The 16,890-nt window shown below is 41.6% G+C and overlaps 1 protein-coding gene across 10 annotated transcripts in view; it reads left to right on the top strand.

Moving 5' to 3' along the window:
- Cep350 (centrosomal protein 350) overlaps nt 1-16,552 on the top strand; it is a 128,307-nt gene extending 111,755 nt beyond the window's left edge. For all 10 annotated transcript variants that reach the window (XM_006529903.4, NM_001039184.1, XM_006529907.4 and 7 more), the window contains 4 exons: nt 676-1,080; nt 1,201-1,347; nt 3,371-3,493; nt 12,789-16,552. In XM_006529903.4, the coding sequence (XP_006529966.1) occupies nt 676-1,080; nt 1,201-1,347; nt 3,371-3,493; nt 12,789-12,953 (840 nt within the window). In that variant the 3' untranslated portion in view covers nt 12,954-16,552. The remainder of the gene's footprint in view (nt 1-675; nt 1,081-1,200; nt 1,348-3,370; nt 3,494-12,788) is intronic.
- Nucleotides 16,553-16,890: the final 338 nt, after the last annotated feature.

Below are 16,890 nucleotides of genomic sequence, written 5' to 3'. Positions count from 1 at the left end.
TGAGGTATAATTGCCCTCTGTTATGTCATGAGTAGTCACCATAGGGTTGTCATGAACACTGTCAGGTTGTAGAAACTGAAACTTCTTTTAAACTACTCTGTTGATGGCCCCTATATACAGTCCACATGTTATATCTCTTTCCACATTCCTTGGAACTTCCCAGTGGTTCTCAGCCCAGGTCTCTTTCACTCGTCTATTCAGTAATGGTTCCCTACAGAGATTAGCAGTTGTGGTGATGATTCTGATAAAACTGAAACAGAGCCTCTATGACATAGACTCAGACTGTCAGCTGTGTAGGTTGCCCATGGATAACTAAGGAAAGGGATGATTTTGATTAACTTGAGCCAGATAATCACCAAAGGTAAGGCTTTTCATTTCCCATGTCAGAATCCTAGTGATAGTCCTTCAGAAATAGAATGATTCATGATATGTAAAAGGAAAAAAAAAACTAATGAATAAATATTTTATTATAAAATTTAATGACTAGGTTTATATAAGCAAAAGAGTGGAAAGAAGATAGATTTTTCTTATTCATCAGTGACCATTATATTGTAATTTTGCATTTCTTACAGAGATATTAAAACACGTAAGTAATAGGTGTGCATTATCTTTCAAAAGCTGTTAGGTAAGGCAAAGTCACTAAATGGTCCTTTATTTGAATGTTTATTTCTATAGGAGAGCCCAGTGTTTGGTGCCAGTGGGCAGGAAGAGCTAGCTAAGAGACTTGCTGAACTTGAGATCAGCCGAGAGTTCCTGAGCGCATTAGATGATCAAGACTGGTTTGATGAAGATTTTGGTTTGAGCTCTTCTCACAAGATCCAAAAGAATAAGGCAGAAGAAACAATCGTACCTCTAATGGCAGAACCTAAGCGAGCACCCCAGAAGCCATGTGAGACATTATTGGCAGTTCCCCATACGGCAGAGGAAGTAGAAAGCCTTGTCCATAATGCAGCAGAGGAGCTTTGGAAATGGAAAGAGTTGGGTCAGGACCTTCATGGCCTCAGTCTTCCTACCACGTTCCTTGGTGGTGCCAGCAAAGGTCTAGACATAGGCAGCACAAGTAGAAGAGTCTACAAACAGGTAACAAAGCACCGCTGTTCTTCGCTTCCCACCCATTGTCTGAAATCTGGATTCTCGACCACTTTCTTACTGTCGTTTTGTTCTTTTTTTCCCCCTTTCTTTTCTTTTCTCTCTGTTAAGGCGGTTTTTGATTTAACAAAAGAGATTTTTGAGGAAATATTTGCTGAGGATCCCAACGTGAATCAGCCTGTCTGGATGAAGCCATGCAGAATCAATTCTAGTTATTTCCGACGTGTGAAAAATCCAAATAATCTTGATGAAATCAAGGTAAGTTGCAAACTCTATTATCTCTTTTGGTTTCCTTTGTATTTATACAGGTCTATAAGTGACATAGAAGTGGGCACTTGTCTATATATACATGAGTAGTTGTTCATGGAGTCAACAGTAATAGTATTGACTCCTGGCCTTTAGACACTGGGCAGTCAGGTCTTACATGCATGCTGGTGTAGTCTATCCCATATATTCATGTATTTTCTTCTGTCAGCAAGTTTTGTTGTTGTTTTTGTTGTGTGTTGTTTGAGATAGGGCCTATGCTGACTTTGAAGTCATAGTCCTTTGTCTTTGAGACTCCCAAGTGCTAAGATAACATCCTTGAGCCACCAGGCCTGGCTACAGAAGTCTCCTTTTCAGAGCAGTACTTCTCAGAGTTAATGTATGTACATAAAAATCATCTGGGGTGTTTAAAATGGAGCTTTTGAGAAAGGAGCCTGAAATTCTGCTCTCAAGTGTACAGTTAATACTGTCGATTCCAGGGTTATTCTTGAGCAATGAGGCTTAGGAGTTGAGTTTTTCAAACTTTCTTAATCCTAAAAAGTCTTCTAAAAAGATTTTATGTTTGCAGACACCAATTTATCTATAAGCTATGTTATGTGTGGTCAGAGGTTGGCAAACTATGAGCCATGGGCTTTATCTAGCCATAGCCTTTACCAATCAAGTACTGTTGGACCACAGGCAGACGTCCGTGTGCTTACCTTCTGCTGCAGTAGTACAGTTAGTAGACAGAAGGCAGATGGCGAAGACCATGTGGCCCACAGAGCCTGAGCTACTTACATTTGATCCTTCACAGAGACGTTTTCACAGTACACTGCACGTTTTATACCTTCCACTCATCCAAGTTAATACATCTCTTGAGTACATCATGTGCCTGTCTACAGACAGAGGAGTAGAATTGGGGCTCACATCAGCAGTTTGAGAATCTTGTCCAACGATTCTGATTTATAAATATATCTTTCTCCTCCACTGAGATCATTGTCTATTGAAATACCTTCAAAAGTAGTAAAAATAAATTGTTAATAACATAATAAGCTAAAATAAGACAAGACACCTAATATAAAGGCCATCATTAAACTGCATATCATATGTATATACATGAAGCATAGACTAGATACTGTATATCATATGTGTATACATGAAGCATAGAGTACACACTGCATACTCACTTTAGTATTAAGTTTTTAATATTTTTAACTTGAAATGGATTTTTAAGGATGGTTGATTAGACACCGTTAATAGTTAAAGTCCCATGCTACAGATGCAGTGGCACATGCCTACCATCTTGGCATACCTAAGCTGAGGCACGAGGATTACAATGAGTTTGAGGCCAGCCTGGGCCATACTCTATCTCAAAATAATACTCTATCTCAAAAACCAAAACAAGGCAGCAGAACTTTGCCATGCCTCCTCTTTCTGAAGCGTTGGCAGTGTTTTATGTAACGTTTGAGATGGAGGCGTGTGCTCTTCTAGTGTAGTATTCTCCTAACTGCTCATGTGGCCTTTCCAGGTCAGAGTTACATGTTAGGTTTTCTTCACCAGTTTCTCTGCTTTGAAGTTAGCAGTGACGTGCTGGAGAGAACTGAGCAGTTAAGCGTGTGTTCTACTCTTACAAAGGACCCAAGTTCAGTTCCCAGCACCCACCCATTTTGGGTGGCTCACAACAGACTGTAACTCCAACCCCAAGGAGTCCAGCACCCTCCTCTGGCCTCCTATGGGAATATGCTTATATGTGCACACATAAGCACATAAGTAAAGTGTTTATTTTTAAAAGAGCAGTGGTTCTTTTAAAAACTCAACTCTGAAGTGATTTCTCTTTAAAGATATACCATTGATTTCCTTTTATATGTTCTATATAAACAAACTTTTAGGTGACTGCAGTCTGAGTGTTTGAGATGCTTTCCCTCCACACTGTAAGAGGAATAAACTGTTCTTCTGTGAGCACAGGAGTCTCTGGAGTTGTCAGCGTGACTCTAAGGCTGTGTGTGCTGCGGCTTACCTCTCCCTCTCATTTCAACAGCACTTCATAACAACCGAAGTACTCAAACTGCTTAGTCTCAAGAAGGAGCCAAACCACAAAACAGATTGGCAGAAAATGATGAAGTTTGGACGGAAGAAAAGAGACCGAGTAGATCACATCCTGGTCAGTGCTCGAACTACTCTAACTCAGAATGTAGAGAGATTCCAACAGGAAGAGTGCCTGTAGTTAACCCTGAATGCATGAGATTGGAACTCCACACCTTCCTCTGCTGCATCTCCTCTCCTCAGTGTGAGGAATGGCTTTCTTTTGTTCTGTTGGCTTTAGCCAACAGACATTTGTGGAAAAGTTGATAAGCCAAACCTTGAGTGAACCTCAGATGAAGGTAGTGAAATAACAGGGGAGTGGAGTGGGTCCTGGAGCCACTTACCCTGCTGTCTGCACTTACCCTGGCAAGTGTATAGAACCTGTTAGGTCTCTTTTCTCTGTTTGCGAAATGAAGGTGATAATCGAATTATTAAGAGAATTAAATATATATTTATTTTCAGGCATGTGTGTTGCTTAGCAGGGATACACTCTCAAAATGTATCCTTAGGACAGAATTCACAAAAACCTAGAAGGTATGTAGGTCAGCCATTTGACATGGCCACTTGATGCTTTTAGGAGACAGGGCAAATATCAGATGGATAAAGCTGCTGCTGGACTAATGTGGCATACTATTTTCCAGTACATTTTTATTTATAAGTAGGAGTATACTCTAATAATAAAAAATATAGGCTAAGGTATACATAAACCAGCCATAGTTCCTCATTATCATTATTATTAAGTATAGTGCATAATTGTAGGTGCTATGATTCTGTTGTTTTGTTTTGTTTTGTTTTGTTTTGTTTTTGAGACAGGGTCTCCCTGTGTAGCCCAGGGTGGCCTCTTAACTCAGTCATCCTGCCCCAGCCTTCTAAGAGCTGGAATAACAGGCATGGCCTGTGTTACTAATACACAACACCCAACCTTCCCCCATGTGTTGTCTTATCCTGGCTGACTTTATCTTTGAAGCAAGGACTTCCGAGGGGTGGAAACTGCAAGGTTACATTTAAATTTATAACTTTAAGAAATCATGGAGGAATGCTTGAAATGAAAGTGGAGGAAGAGCCAGCCAATGAGGATAATAGTGGATGACAGCTACTTGAGAATGTTAAGCAAGATGTCTTAGATATGTTTTTTAAGTATGTGTGGAAAAAAAAAACAGGCATGAATAGTATAACAGTTCAGCGCTTAAACGCTTACTGTGCAAGACTTATTGCTAGTAAGGCTTTGGCATCAAAGGTTATATCATCTTAGTAGAAGGGGAGGGCTGCGATCTGGAGCTATCTTCAGGCCCAAACCAATAATCTGAAGTAGTAAATAAATTGTCTAAGATGTGAATAATAAACAGACTGATCTGAAGCTCTTTATGAAACATAACAAAATAAAGGTACTGAATTCTGACATCAAAGGCTTATATCCAGTGCCACACGGGGCCATTTAAACAGAGGCATTTCTCAATATGGTACCAGAAAATCCTCAAATATTAAACAAAGATGTGTCATTTGAAATTTAAGATTATGTCTATGTTATAAGGATTGAAGAGATTTTCAGACATAGTGGTACATGCCTATAATCCCAGCACTCCAGAGGCCTGAAGATGAAGATTGAGAGCTCAGGACTGACCTGGGCTATAGTCAGACTTTCTCTCTACTTAACTCTTTACATCTTACTTTAGAGACAGGCTAGGTAGCTCTGGCTAACCTACAACTCTCTGTATAGACCAGGCTGGCCTGTTAAACTCCCAGAGCCGCCTGCTTCTGCCCCGCATACTGGGATTAAGGATGTATACCACACATCTGTCAGAGGAAAAGAATTTAAGATAGAAATAAGAAAAGAAAAATGTATTATATGAATGTCCTTTTTGCTAGTCATATTTTTCTATGCTTCTAGCTTTTTACATGGGATTTTTATTCTTAGTGTATGATGAAATGCCAGTATTAATTTCCTGAACGGTCTAATAACAGAAATACAAGTTACCCAGTCTCTTACTATTAGACAATCTAGGATTTATAGAAACTCGTGGTTTTACATTTTATATGAAGGTGTAAAGAGCAAAATCATTTAGTACAGAAGAAGAAAGGCTTAAAAATACGAATTTTTGAAAGTTAAAATTTTTATTATACTCATGGCTTAGAAAATTTAGAAAGTTCTGATTAATTAAAAAATATTACTACCAAAATAACTCAGTATTTCAATGTGTGTGGACTTTAAGTTTTTGTAGAGAGAATTCCCCAAATGGAGACTATAGCTCCTTTTTGGAATGACTGTTTTATGTAATAAATGTAGCTGTTTGTCTTCGTTGCAGATGTCCTCATTTCCTATGCCCACATAAACACTTGTTTGGCCTTCTCTCCTGCTCTGTGCGCTGGCTCAGGCTCCCTCTCACGTGGCGTGCGTGAGCCCAGGTGGCCTTTTCTTTGGCTTCCTTTTCTCTGGTCATTTTCCCTCACCCAGTTCAGGAAGCCATCTCAGTACTTAGAGTGTTCACCATGCTCAGTGTGCACATTAATTCTCTTGGCAAGAATCTTGACCCTAATTTGCTTGTTGACAACAACATTGCCAGCAGCATGCTGGGTGGCGCCATAGGCCCTCCTAGTTCTGCCACAGTAACCTTCCTGAGGCGCTCACGTGAACAGTGTCCATTCCCTTGCTATCTTTATCAGGCTTCTTGTAAACCTGTGTAGGTGTGTCCAGAGGGACAGCTACAGGCCTACAGGCAGGGCCTCTCCTGCCCCTGTGTGCTTGTCATCCTGGGGAGCACTGGAAGATGGCTGCTCAGCCAAAGGCTAGTTTATATTACTTTTGACCAGTCTATTTTTGTATGGAAGTAATCATTCATGTGAATACATTGTAAAGTTTTTTTAGTTGTTTAACCAGTCCTCTGCTGTAGTGAAAATTTTGTATTTTTTGCACGTTTCTGGTAATTTCCTTATATTAGCAGAAGTGACGTGCCTTTGGGTGTGTGCAGAGTTTACAGTGTTGTGGCTGCAGCTATAAACATGACAGTCACGTGGGAGAGGGAGTGTCTTGCCTTGCCTGTTACCAAGTTTTGAAAATCTTCACAAGAATTTATTTAGCTGTAATTTCATTCCTTTTTAAAGTCCATTCTTATCTGTTTTGCTAAATCTTACATGCTTACTTATAAAAATGTTTCAAAGGTATGGAAGAGAGTGGACCGTAACATAATACCCTTTCTCTGTGCCTCTCTGCAGTCTGAGGTAGCTGCCAGAAGGTTAGTACAACCTTCAGGATCCTGTTAACGTCTGATTTTCAGATTCTGGGTCTTTAGGTAAACTGTCTGTTTCAACTCTTGCCTTTTTTCGTTGCTGCTGATGGTGACTTGACCCAGGCCTTGGGCACTCAGAGTTACAGCCCGGCCCTCAGCCTTTCTTACTTGAAAAAGGAAGCCGAGTATGGTGGTCTGAGATGACAGCTGACCTGAGCAACTGAGTCATTGAAGGTCCTATGTCACTGCCATCTGACCTCTCTTGTTCCTCAGGCATCCAGGACTCTACTCCTCTTATGTGCAGGCATGTCTGCTCAGATATGGAAATGTCCTGCTGTGTCCCCAGTTCCCCGTGGTGTTCCTTCACCTGCTGTCCCCACCGCTCTCCTTTCCTCTGGGAAGTACTTTCAGCATTCCCCACTGTTAAGGCCCCACTCCTTTTATTTTTGGGGGAGTGGTACTTGATATTGCTCCTTTTAAAAGATTTTTATCTACATTATATATGTGTTTTATGTTTAATCCAATGTTTTTAATCACTGTATTAGAATTTTATCTTAGGCTTGCTAGAACTTTGTGTATGTTGAGACTGGATCTTACTATGTGAACCTGACTGGCAATAATCTCATCTCAATCCCCCCACCTCAGCCTCCTGAGTGAACCACTATGCCTAGTCTTTCTGGTTTTTGAATCTGACATTTTTGACAGCTAATTTTTATTTGTGTGTGTTAGGGAGTTGGTTGCTTATCTGTCTGTCCCTCTCAACAGAGTTTCCCCAGGTTAAGCTTGTTCTTACTGTGTACCCCAGGCTGGCCTCAAACTTGTAGCATTCCTCTACCCTTAGTCTTTCTAGTGCTGGGACTCCAGGCCTTCAGCCTCATGGGTGTTTGCATGAGAATGGCCCCCATAATGGGGTTCATATATATTTGCATGCTTGGTAGCATGTTGGTAGACTGGGAGGGTTTGGGATGGGTGGCATTATTGGAGGAGCTATGTCACCCAGGGATGGGCCTTTTTTTTTTAATGGTAAGCCATTTAAATTTTACTTCGATATTTGAAACATAAAGTGCATTATTTTTTTTACTCTACATCTGGTTGGACATGTACCCTTTGACCAACATCGTTTCATTCTTCCTATGTCTGTGATGCAGAAATAAGATCACATATAAAGAAGACCATATTTTTGTCTGTTAGGCCTATTTCACTAGTCTGATTTCTCTAGATTCACTTTTTATACAAATACTACAATTTCCTTTTTTAAGATTGTGGTGTATTCTCATGTATGCACATGTCAGTTTGTCCACCGACATCTTCCATTATTGCTAATGACCTTACTTTTTGAAAGTGCCTCATTGACTTGAACCTAGAGCTCACTTACTGATTGACTACACCGGCTGTCCAGCAAGCTCCCGAGGCCCAGCTGTCTTTACCTCTGCTTGCACTGAGTTACAGGTGTGCAGCTGCGCCCTGCTTTTACTACTGATCCAAATTCAGATCCTTAAGCTTGCACCGCGCCCCCCTTTTCTTTTTTAAAAGCTTGATAACAGTTTACTAGAATTTGAACTCCAGCCCAGGCAGTCTGTAATTCTCACAGTTGCCCAGGAGCTACATGTAGAGAAGAGAAGGGGGAAAGCATGCTGTGCTGTTTGAGATAAGCCTGCATGGAGGTCAGCTCCAGGACTAGAAAGGCAGATAGACACAGCCAAACCTCCTGGCAGCTGACAGGGACCGGGCTAGTGGCTAGGGACGGTAGGAAGGAAGAGAGCACCATCTTCCTTCCTTGGTGCTCCAAGGTGCTCCCTGAGCCAGGTCCGTGACCTGTCCAGCTGAATGAGGAGAGCTGAGGTGTGTCTCCACACAGAGGTAGATTTCAGTTTTACAGTAACATTCCCCAACTCTGAAATGATAACCCTAAAATCATTTAGGAGTGAGCTGACAGTAGGGGATAGATAGATGAAACCCATTGCTGTCATGAAAACCTAGAGATCCAACCCCAAAGCTGTTCATCACAAGGGATAAAGACCTGGCCTAGAGCTTTAGTTCCCAATTCATGTGTAGCTTACAGTCAGGAAGGAGAGGAGAAACCAGCATCCCTTCCAAGGCCATTTCTAGAACTGCTGCCTTCTGTGTCCCTGCCCTGAGTTGCCTGTCCAGTGTTGCTGACTCCTCCAAAGTAGCCATAACTGCCATCTCAGAAGTGATAAATAAATCTGGCTTCTGCTGCGTCAGAGTCATCAAATATGGTAGTAGCTGAAGCACCCATTCAGTAGGCCTGTCTACGGGGCCCCAAAAGTGTATCAATAGTGCTATTAGTATTACAGCCAGGCATAGATAAAAATGTGAAGGAGAAGTAAAGGCAAGAGTTATCAGCAACAAGAAGCCCTATGCAGGGAACCAGGAGAGGCCAGGACAGGAGTTACAGTTTAACTGTTGAAGTAAAAGCCATTTGAATCTCTTGATGGGCTCCCCTCCTCATCCTCCCTTCCCCTCTGGCCTCTATGGCTAGACTCAAAGAGATAAGCCCAGGATTTGTTTTCAGGCACTTTGATAGTTGTTAGAGTGACTAGAATCACAGTATGAAGACCCCACTGGGTCATCCCACCCCCAATCCTATCTATATTCCAAGCCCTTAATCTTGTGAAATTTGGCCATCATCCCAGGTTATCACATTTGTTGGTTCCTTCTTTGTAAATATCTACTATGTTTCCTAGGTTTGTACTATCTGCAATTGATATGCCTACCTCCATCTAAGTCATTGTTTGAAAAACAAGAACTGAGCTTGGCATGGTACTCATGTGCCTATAATCCCAACATGCAGAAAGCTAAGGCAGGAGGATTTCCATGAGTTTGAATCCTACCAGGACTACAAAGTGACACCCATCTCAAAAAAAACCCAAACCACGAGTTCTGCAGTCACTAAAAAGAGCTGTATCCCAGACAATGACCAAGTACCTTCTCTACACTGTGCTAAGCACTGGAGAGTAAATTACAGCGCAAAGTTCTCTGGGCTCACAGCCTAGTGACAGACAGATGCACAGAGTACAGTTGATGGTGGGAGGGCATGGGAGCAGAACGAAAGCACAAAGGCTCCAACAGGTCGGAGGCAGGAAGTCCTTCCAGGAGTCAGACAGCATATGACCTGATTGCCAGCTTGTTCACAAGGATGTCATGAAGACCCTGACCACATTCTCTTCGCATTTCCCTGCTGTACCTTTTCCCTTTCGTACTCTCCCCACTTTGAGAAATCTTCTTGCAGTCTTGGGTATATAGGTATATGAACCAAAAACTTACTGATACTAAGTAAAAGATTTTCAAGCATTTCCTGTGTGTGTAGCTATAAATTTAACATAGATTAAGACACATCTGCATGCTACTGAAGTGGGTGTGCTTGTTTATTCACATAGAGAATCAAATCTTGGCTGCTATCTTATATTGTGGGACATAGAGCATCTGCAGCATTTCTCAGAGTTGATTGATACTTTGAGTTCATAGCTCTCAATGCTAAGAGCACTACTTTGCATAAACTCATAGTGCAGAATGGCAGAAGTATATTTTGAACCACCTCAGAAATTGTTGGAAATTCTGTTCTAATTTAAAGCCAAAATTCATTTAATGATTTTTTTATATGATACTCAAGTCAACAACTCAAACAGCACTTTTAAAAATCAAACATAATATAGTCCAAAGAGTTGATACTTACATGCTAAGGAGTTAACAGTTGAAAACACTAAAGTTCTGTTTCCCTTTATCCTGTTTTCTATAAGATCAGAAAACACTAATTCATAACATACAATAGTCTCCATCTAAATTGAGGTGTTTGGGACACCTTTTGATTGTATAACAGGCATAGTGTCACACAGTGCAAAGTGCACATGTTGTATGTTCTGAACCAAGACCATACAGTCATGTAAGACATGTAATACCAGAAACACCTCTGAGCCATTATGTGTTTGATTTTTGATCACTGCACATTCAGAAGTCTTACAGTGTGTGTTTGTGTGCACGCACATGAATGTCTAGTCTATGTTTACCCAGTTTGTGCATGTGGGGGGGTCACTGTTTGACTTTTATTTTTAATCTAATGGATTTGTTTAAGTACTTTACACAAAGACACACATCTCTGGATGGGTGTGTGTATAGTAGACTCTGAAGACTAGAAGGAAATAAAAGGCAGATCTATAGCTGTCATTGTAGTACCATGGTGGGCTTTGATCTGAGAGTTAGACAAAAAGGAAGTGTGTTGGTTCCAAGACAGAAAAGATTCCCAATCTGTGGTGCTGGGGATTGAACCTGGGACTTTGTGGCATGCCAAGCCTGTGCTGTGCTGCTGGGCTCCACTCAGCCCCACACAGTCTGCTGTCCTCTGGGGAAAAAGCAATAGTTACTGTTGGCAAGGTCTTAAGGAACAGCGCTTCTGCAGTCATTAAAACCTTGACGATTGCCAGGCGTAGTGGCACACACCTTTAATCCCAGCACTTGGGAGGCAGAGGTAGTTGGATTTCTGAGTTCGAGGCCAGCCTGGTCTACAGAGTGAGTTCTAGGACAGCCAGGGCTACACATAGAAACCCTGTCTCAAAACAAAAACAAAAACAACAACAAAACCTTGACGTTTATTTGAGGGAGAATCCACATTATCCACATTACACTGGAGACATGACAAATACTGTCATGAGTTATTTCTACTGTAAGTATAAAAAATATTTCATAGGACAGAATTCTCAAAACTTTTGTTTTTGACAAAGAAATATTTAACAGATTTCATATTAAAGACTGAGACCTTCTTTACAAAAAGGGGAAGTGTGTAACTTAGACTGAGAAGGTGAAGTCTCTTACGCAGACGTACTTGTTAGATTTCTAAGCAAGGTATTTCCCCAGTACACACAGCATTAGGTTGGCCTTCATACCAGTTCCTTGGTAGGGTAGATCCATTTCTTATATATTAAATGAATTCTGTGGCCTAGTAAACACAGGAACCTGGGTTAAACTAGTTTGAGGATAGACTCTCTTTAGTATGCTGTTCATTGTATTCACTGAGGAATTCCCTTAAGTTTATTTGGTTATAGAGCCCTCTTCAATAGAGCCATCCATTTCACAGCTGCAGATTGGTGAACAGATATTTGTAAGACCTGTGAGCTTTCCTCCAAAGAGAAAGAGTAATGTCATTGCCTTTTGGTGTGTCAGGCCCAACACAGAGAGGTGTGCACATGGAACACACGTGTTGCTCTGCCTTCTCTCCTCCTCCAGGTGCTGTGGCCTCTGCAAGTCATGTCGCTCCTTCATAAGGGAGGTAGAGGACTAACTAGTTCCCCATTTCACCTACCCTGCCTCTCCCAAGATGACACCCATGTCAGGACAAATCAGGAACTTTCCCTTGGTTTTTCTGTCATTAGACTTGTAGTTAACGATCCTGGAAATGCAGCTAGTTTTGATGAGTTTGCAACTTAGGGCTCCTTCTACCTGATCTCCATCCCAGTCATTTCCTACTGCACTTGTAAGAGCCAATGTTTGTGGTCTTGGAGTATAGTTATTTAAAATTATAGCAAGGAAAGCTAAAACAATAAGCAAGCAGTAAGCGTGGAGGCGTTGTTTCTAACTTGATTAGTTTTCATTTACCTAGGAATTCCAAAAGTTCAAAAATGCAAAAAAGAAAATAATTTTAACAGTAATTTAAAAATAAACTTGAGCATTTGTAAAAAATATTATTTTGTTTTGAGAGGCAGCCTATGTAGTCTTTGCTAACCTTGAACTTGTAATTCTCCTGCTTCAGCCTCCCAAGTGCTAGAGTCACAGGAGGTATGCGCCAGCCACCATTGCTAGCTGTCACTGAGTTCCAGTACTCTAGGATGATATGGTACTTCTGTTGGATGAGTAGAGTTTTCCTTTGCAGGGCTCCATCTAAACTTGCTGCTTCTCTTTCCTGTAAGCTCCTGTGTGCACTCACTCGTGTTAACACAGACATGGGTTATAATCAGTCTATCTCTCTTATCTACAAAATGCTGGAATACCAGCATGTTCAAATGGAGCTATTTTAGTTTCGATGCTAATTTTAAAGGTGTATTGACATGATTTCTTTGGGACACATTGTACATGGGAGGTGTAAGTTCCTAGCTCTTGGGTGACAGGCTTGCTAACGTATTGCCTTCTAACATCCAGGTCCAGGAGCTGCACGAGGAGGAGGCACAGTGGGTGAACTATGATGAGGATGAGTTGTGTGTGAAGATGCAGCTGGCTGATGGGATCTTTGAGACCTTGATCAAAGATACTATTGATGTTCTCAATCAGATCAGTGAAAAGCAGGGGAGAATGCTACTTGTGTGACATCTTGCAAATAAATCGAACACTGAGTGCTAACATGAGTCCTGGGCCTTTCTGCCTTCTGATATACACCCCATCTCCACCATAGCAAGAATGCTTCTGGACCTTGAACCTGTTCTTATGGACTGCTGGTTTGGAGTTCATGGGACAATGTGGTATATCTGGTATTACAGCCTTTGCCTTTACAGACTGTCCACTGGATTACGTGGTTTTTTCCCGTGGGCAGGGCTATACTCTGATGCTGAGACTTGGTATCACCTCATTAGCACCCATACCTACTAGGTCTCAGATGAGGGCTGAGAACACCAGACTGACCTCTGAGCTTAGACAAAGCTTGAGTGTCCTCATGAGACTTGCGTCTCCGCAGGAAAGAGAGGTACATAGATTCTTCTTTTAACTTTCAAAACATAATCCTGGTCTATACAATGAAACTCACAAATGGACATGCTAGTCTCTGAACAGTATTAAACCCATAACCACTTTAAAATAGGCAAACGCAAGATTGTCTGCCTATTTTACATTCTGGAGTTTATTTCTTCTTGAAGACCATTTTCTTCCATTCTTGAAGTTAAGCAGCACCAAGTGGATGTCAGAAATAAGTGGGAGCTTTGCTTTGGGCACCACCTAAAAACTATAACCCATTGCACTGTGTTTAATTTTCCTGTCTGGGCAGAACCCAGTGAAGACGAGGCTCCAGGACTGCTGCGGGCTGTTCCTCCGCCCTGGTCCCACCCCTGCTCTCTCCTCATCTGTCCTAACCTCTACCAGCTGCTCTCAGAATCGTAGATACTCAGGACCATCTCAGGCATCCAGGCATGGCAAAAGTGGAAAGACCTCATTTTGGCCTTCAAACGTTGACTTCCCATCTCTCCCGCAGAAGTCAGTGCTGTTACTTGAATGAGTTAGAAAATGAGTGGCGCACCAAAGACAAGAAGATCCTGTCCAGAGTCTGCCTGCTTGTTTGGCTCTGTGGAATATTTTTAATTTATTTTAAGGTAAATTATTAAGTTGAAAATGTGTGTCCCTATTGAGAAGTGAAAGATTCTCATCATTGTAAACCTCCGTCTCGAAGCTTCTACAGTTTAATCTTCGCACAGGAAAGCTGCAGTTTTAATAAATCTATACACACACTGAAGAAGTCAGTTCAGTTCATCAAAAAGACAACAGACGTTTACACCGTCACCCGGGCAGCAGGACAGGACAGGACTCGAAAGACTAAAGTTTATCCTGCCTTTCTTGCAGCATTGCATCTTACAACCATTACCTGCATCTGAGGAACATCTCCAGACTCCAGCTGCTACCTTTGAGCACCTGGTGCTCTCCTGGGCCCTTAGCACCTGCCTTCTTGACTGGTTTCTCTTCATCAGTCCTGTCCTTCCTAATCCCAGGGAATGAGGATGATCTGAGGCGTGTGTGTAAATGCCTTAACCCTAACAGTCGCGGCTAGAACAGCATGGTAAGACATCCGCTGGGGTCACACTTACAGACACCCTGGACATTATGGCTTCAAAACACATTAGAAAACCCAAAGACAGCGTAACCCTTAAGTATGCACGTTTGTTCTTTTCTGCATCTTCCTTCCCTACTTGCCATTGCATCTCTGATGTCTCACTCTGCACACGTCACTCCTCTTGCGTTTCATCCTGTCATTACACAACATTTGCTGAAACCATCATTGGATATTTGCATTTTGCACAGTGACTGGTGTGCTAGCTCTTGACAATAAGAAAGCACTGAACTGTTCCAATTGGGTCTCCTGAATGCTCAGGTGGGTGTCTCATCAGCATCTCTTCTGTGCTTTTGCTGTTGAGCTGTCGTCTTTAGCCATAATGAGCAGGTTGACGAAGAGAAGAAAGGTTTCTCGAGGTTCTTAGTAGTGTGGAAATAGTTTTCATGTGGCCAATGAAAGCAAAGATAGTTCTCCTCAGTTTGTGTTCCTTAGGAGACAGGAGACATCTGTGTCCATCCCTTGACTGTTTGTAGGATCATATTGTCTTTATGAAACTGAACTTTACAGCTGCTATAAGTTTTTTTATAAATGAAAATCAAATTATAATAGGAATATAGGTTGTTTTCCATGTCTTCATTATTTGGACCTGAGGTTAATTTTTTAATAAGACAGTGTATCTTTTACTCTCTACATTATCATGCCAGAAAAGGAAAAACTTACTGCTGTAAGTCCATAGGCTCAGCGACCTGGACAGTGCCGAGATCGTGGCAGTGGCCGTCCTAACCTCCGCTAGCTGTCTTCACTATCCAAGAACCCTGCATTCCAGATGCGAGGCGGGAGTAAGCCAGTCTCCTCCTTTGCTAGCAATTACAGCTCCAGTTTGGTAGCAAAAACAAGTGAGTCTATAGAGTTAACAGGTTTCTTCCTATTTTAACTATTTGGATCTAACTGGGTGGGTTTACTGTTAGGGTCAGGAATGATGGATGTGGCTGCCCAGCCACTCACTCGGTCCACACTGGGGTCTTTTTAATGAAGCTCTGCCTCATAACCAAGAACCTAAGAATGCCCTCTTCCTAACTTTGCCCCTCCCCTACACCCGCGCCCTCCTGTCTGTCTGCATTGATTCCTCTAAACGATCTTTGCATCTGCAGTAATACCTTTTAGTATAGCACTGTCAGTACCTGGTAGTAAACCACCATGGAGGCTTCAGATTGACATCTGAGTCCAAACAATTTGTGCTATCCAGGGCAGTTAACTCTGGGTTAAACTAGTACAGGGTATCGATTCCCTCTTCAGGTCTAAACAGGAATTTTTACTCTAGGGAAAAGTGGAAAGAGCTCAAAAGTAGTTTATAAGGAAGGTGACTTCCTTCTGTGACTACAGGTCTCTGAGAAATTGTCTTTCAAAAGAGATTGCATTGCTCATAAGAGTGTTGTGGCCTATTGATAAAAACAATTTTGTTCACTTTCTTGTCTTGAAAAAAAAGTGGCCTTAGCTTTTTGCAATACTTGAATAAAGTGTGTACTTGCAAAAGAATTTCTGTAGCACAGCATTAGAGACTCATAACTTTTCTGCAAGAAATTCAAACTTACATCTTCCTTTTACTACCTTAAGAATACTAGTGAATAAAACATTAATTCAAAGAGCAAGTGATAGAAACTACAATGCCGTTTAATGCAAATTGTAGGAATTTACATGTTTACAAATCATCTTAAACTGGTTGTGCAGCAATTCAATAAAATCTTTGTATTATAAAAATGTGAAGAAAGTGTAAACCGGTGTAAAGGAAGCACCGTTGTTGTAACTAAGCTGTGGAAAAGCTTTTCCTTCTGGACTTTGCAACGCCTTCTTGGTTACACATTGCAAAGCATTCTCTAGGGGGCTCAGCCTCCTCGTGTGTACTGTACTGTGCAGACATGAAAAATAAACCCGTTTACTGTGTGTGTGTAAATAGCCTGATCATCAGGCCATCTTCAGCCAATAGTCACCCCCTGCAGCCCTTAGACGTCTGCACAGAAGCCCTAGGGTGTGGTTTGTAAGTACGCTCTGTAAAATAACTGGGATGAAGTCCCATGTATACCCATGTACATAGATTTGTTAACTAAAATGTACTTTAAGATGAAATCTGTAAATAAATTGATTTATAAATTAATTCCATGTCCGGTGTAAATTTTTCTACTCATGAGCCAAGTTTAGAGTTCTTCTGAAATTGAATTGTTTCTGATTTCTTGTTTTAGCTCAGGCACTCGTTCTTAGAGTAAGGGAGCTGGTGTGTAAGGTCTTAGAGTAAGGAGCTGGTGTGTAAGGTCTGTGGACCCTGCACACAGGTCCCAGCACAGGAAGCTAAGCATCCTGGTCTCTTGACAGCCCGTCCATTCCTCAGGTAATCAGCGAGTCACCTGTTCTTAGCAGTGCTTAGTGCTGGGAGACAGCAGAGGTGTGGAGCGTAAAGTCTAATGAAGGAGCATCATCAAAAAACAGTTTTTTTGA

This window comes from Mus musculus, chromosome 1 (genome assembly GCF_000001635.26).
Source record: "Mus musculus strain C57BL/6J chromosome 1, GRCm38.p6 C57BL/6J".
Lineage (NCBI taxonomy): Eukaryota > Metazoa > Chordata > Mammalia > Rodentia > Muridae > Mus > Mus musculus.
Note: the sequence above shows the minus strand (reverse complement) of the source record. Positions and strands in the feature narration are given on the sequence as shown.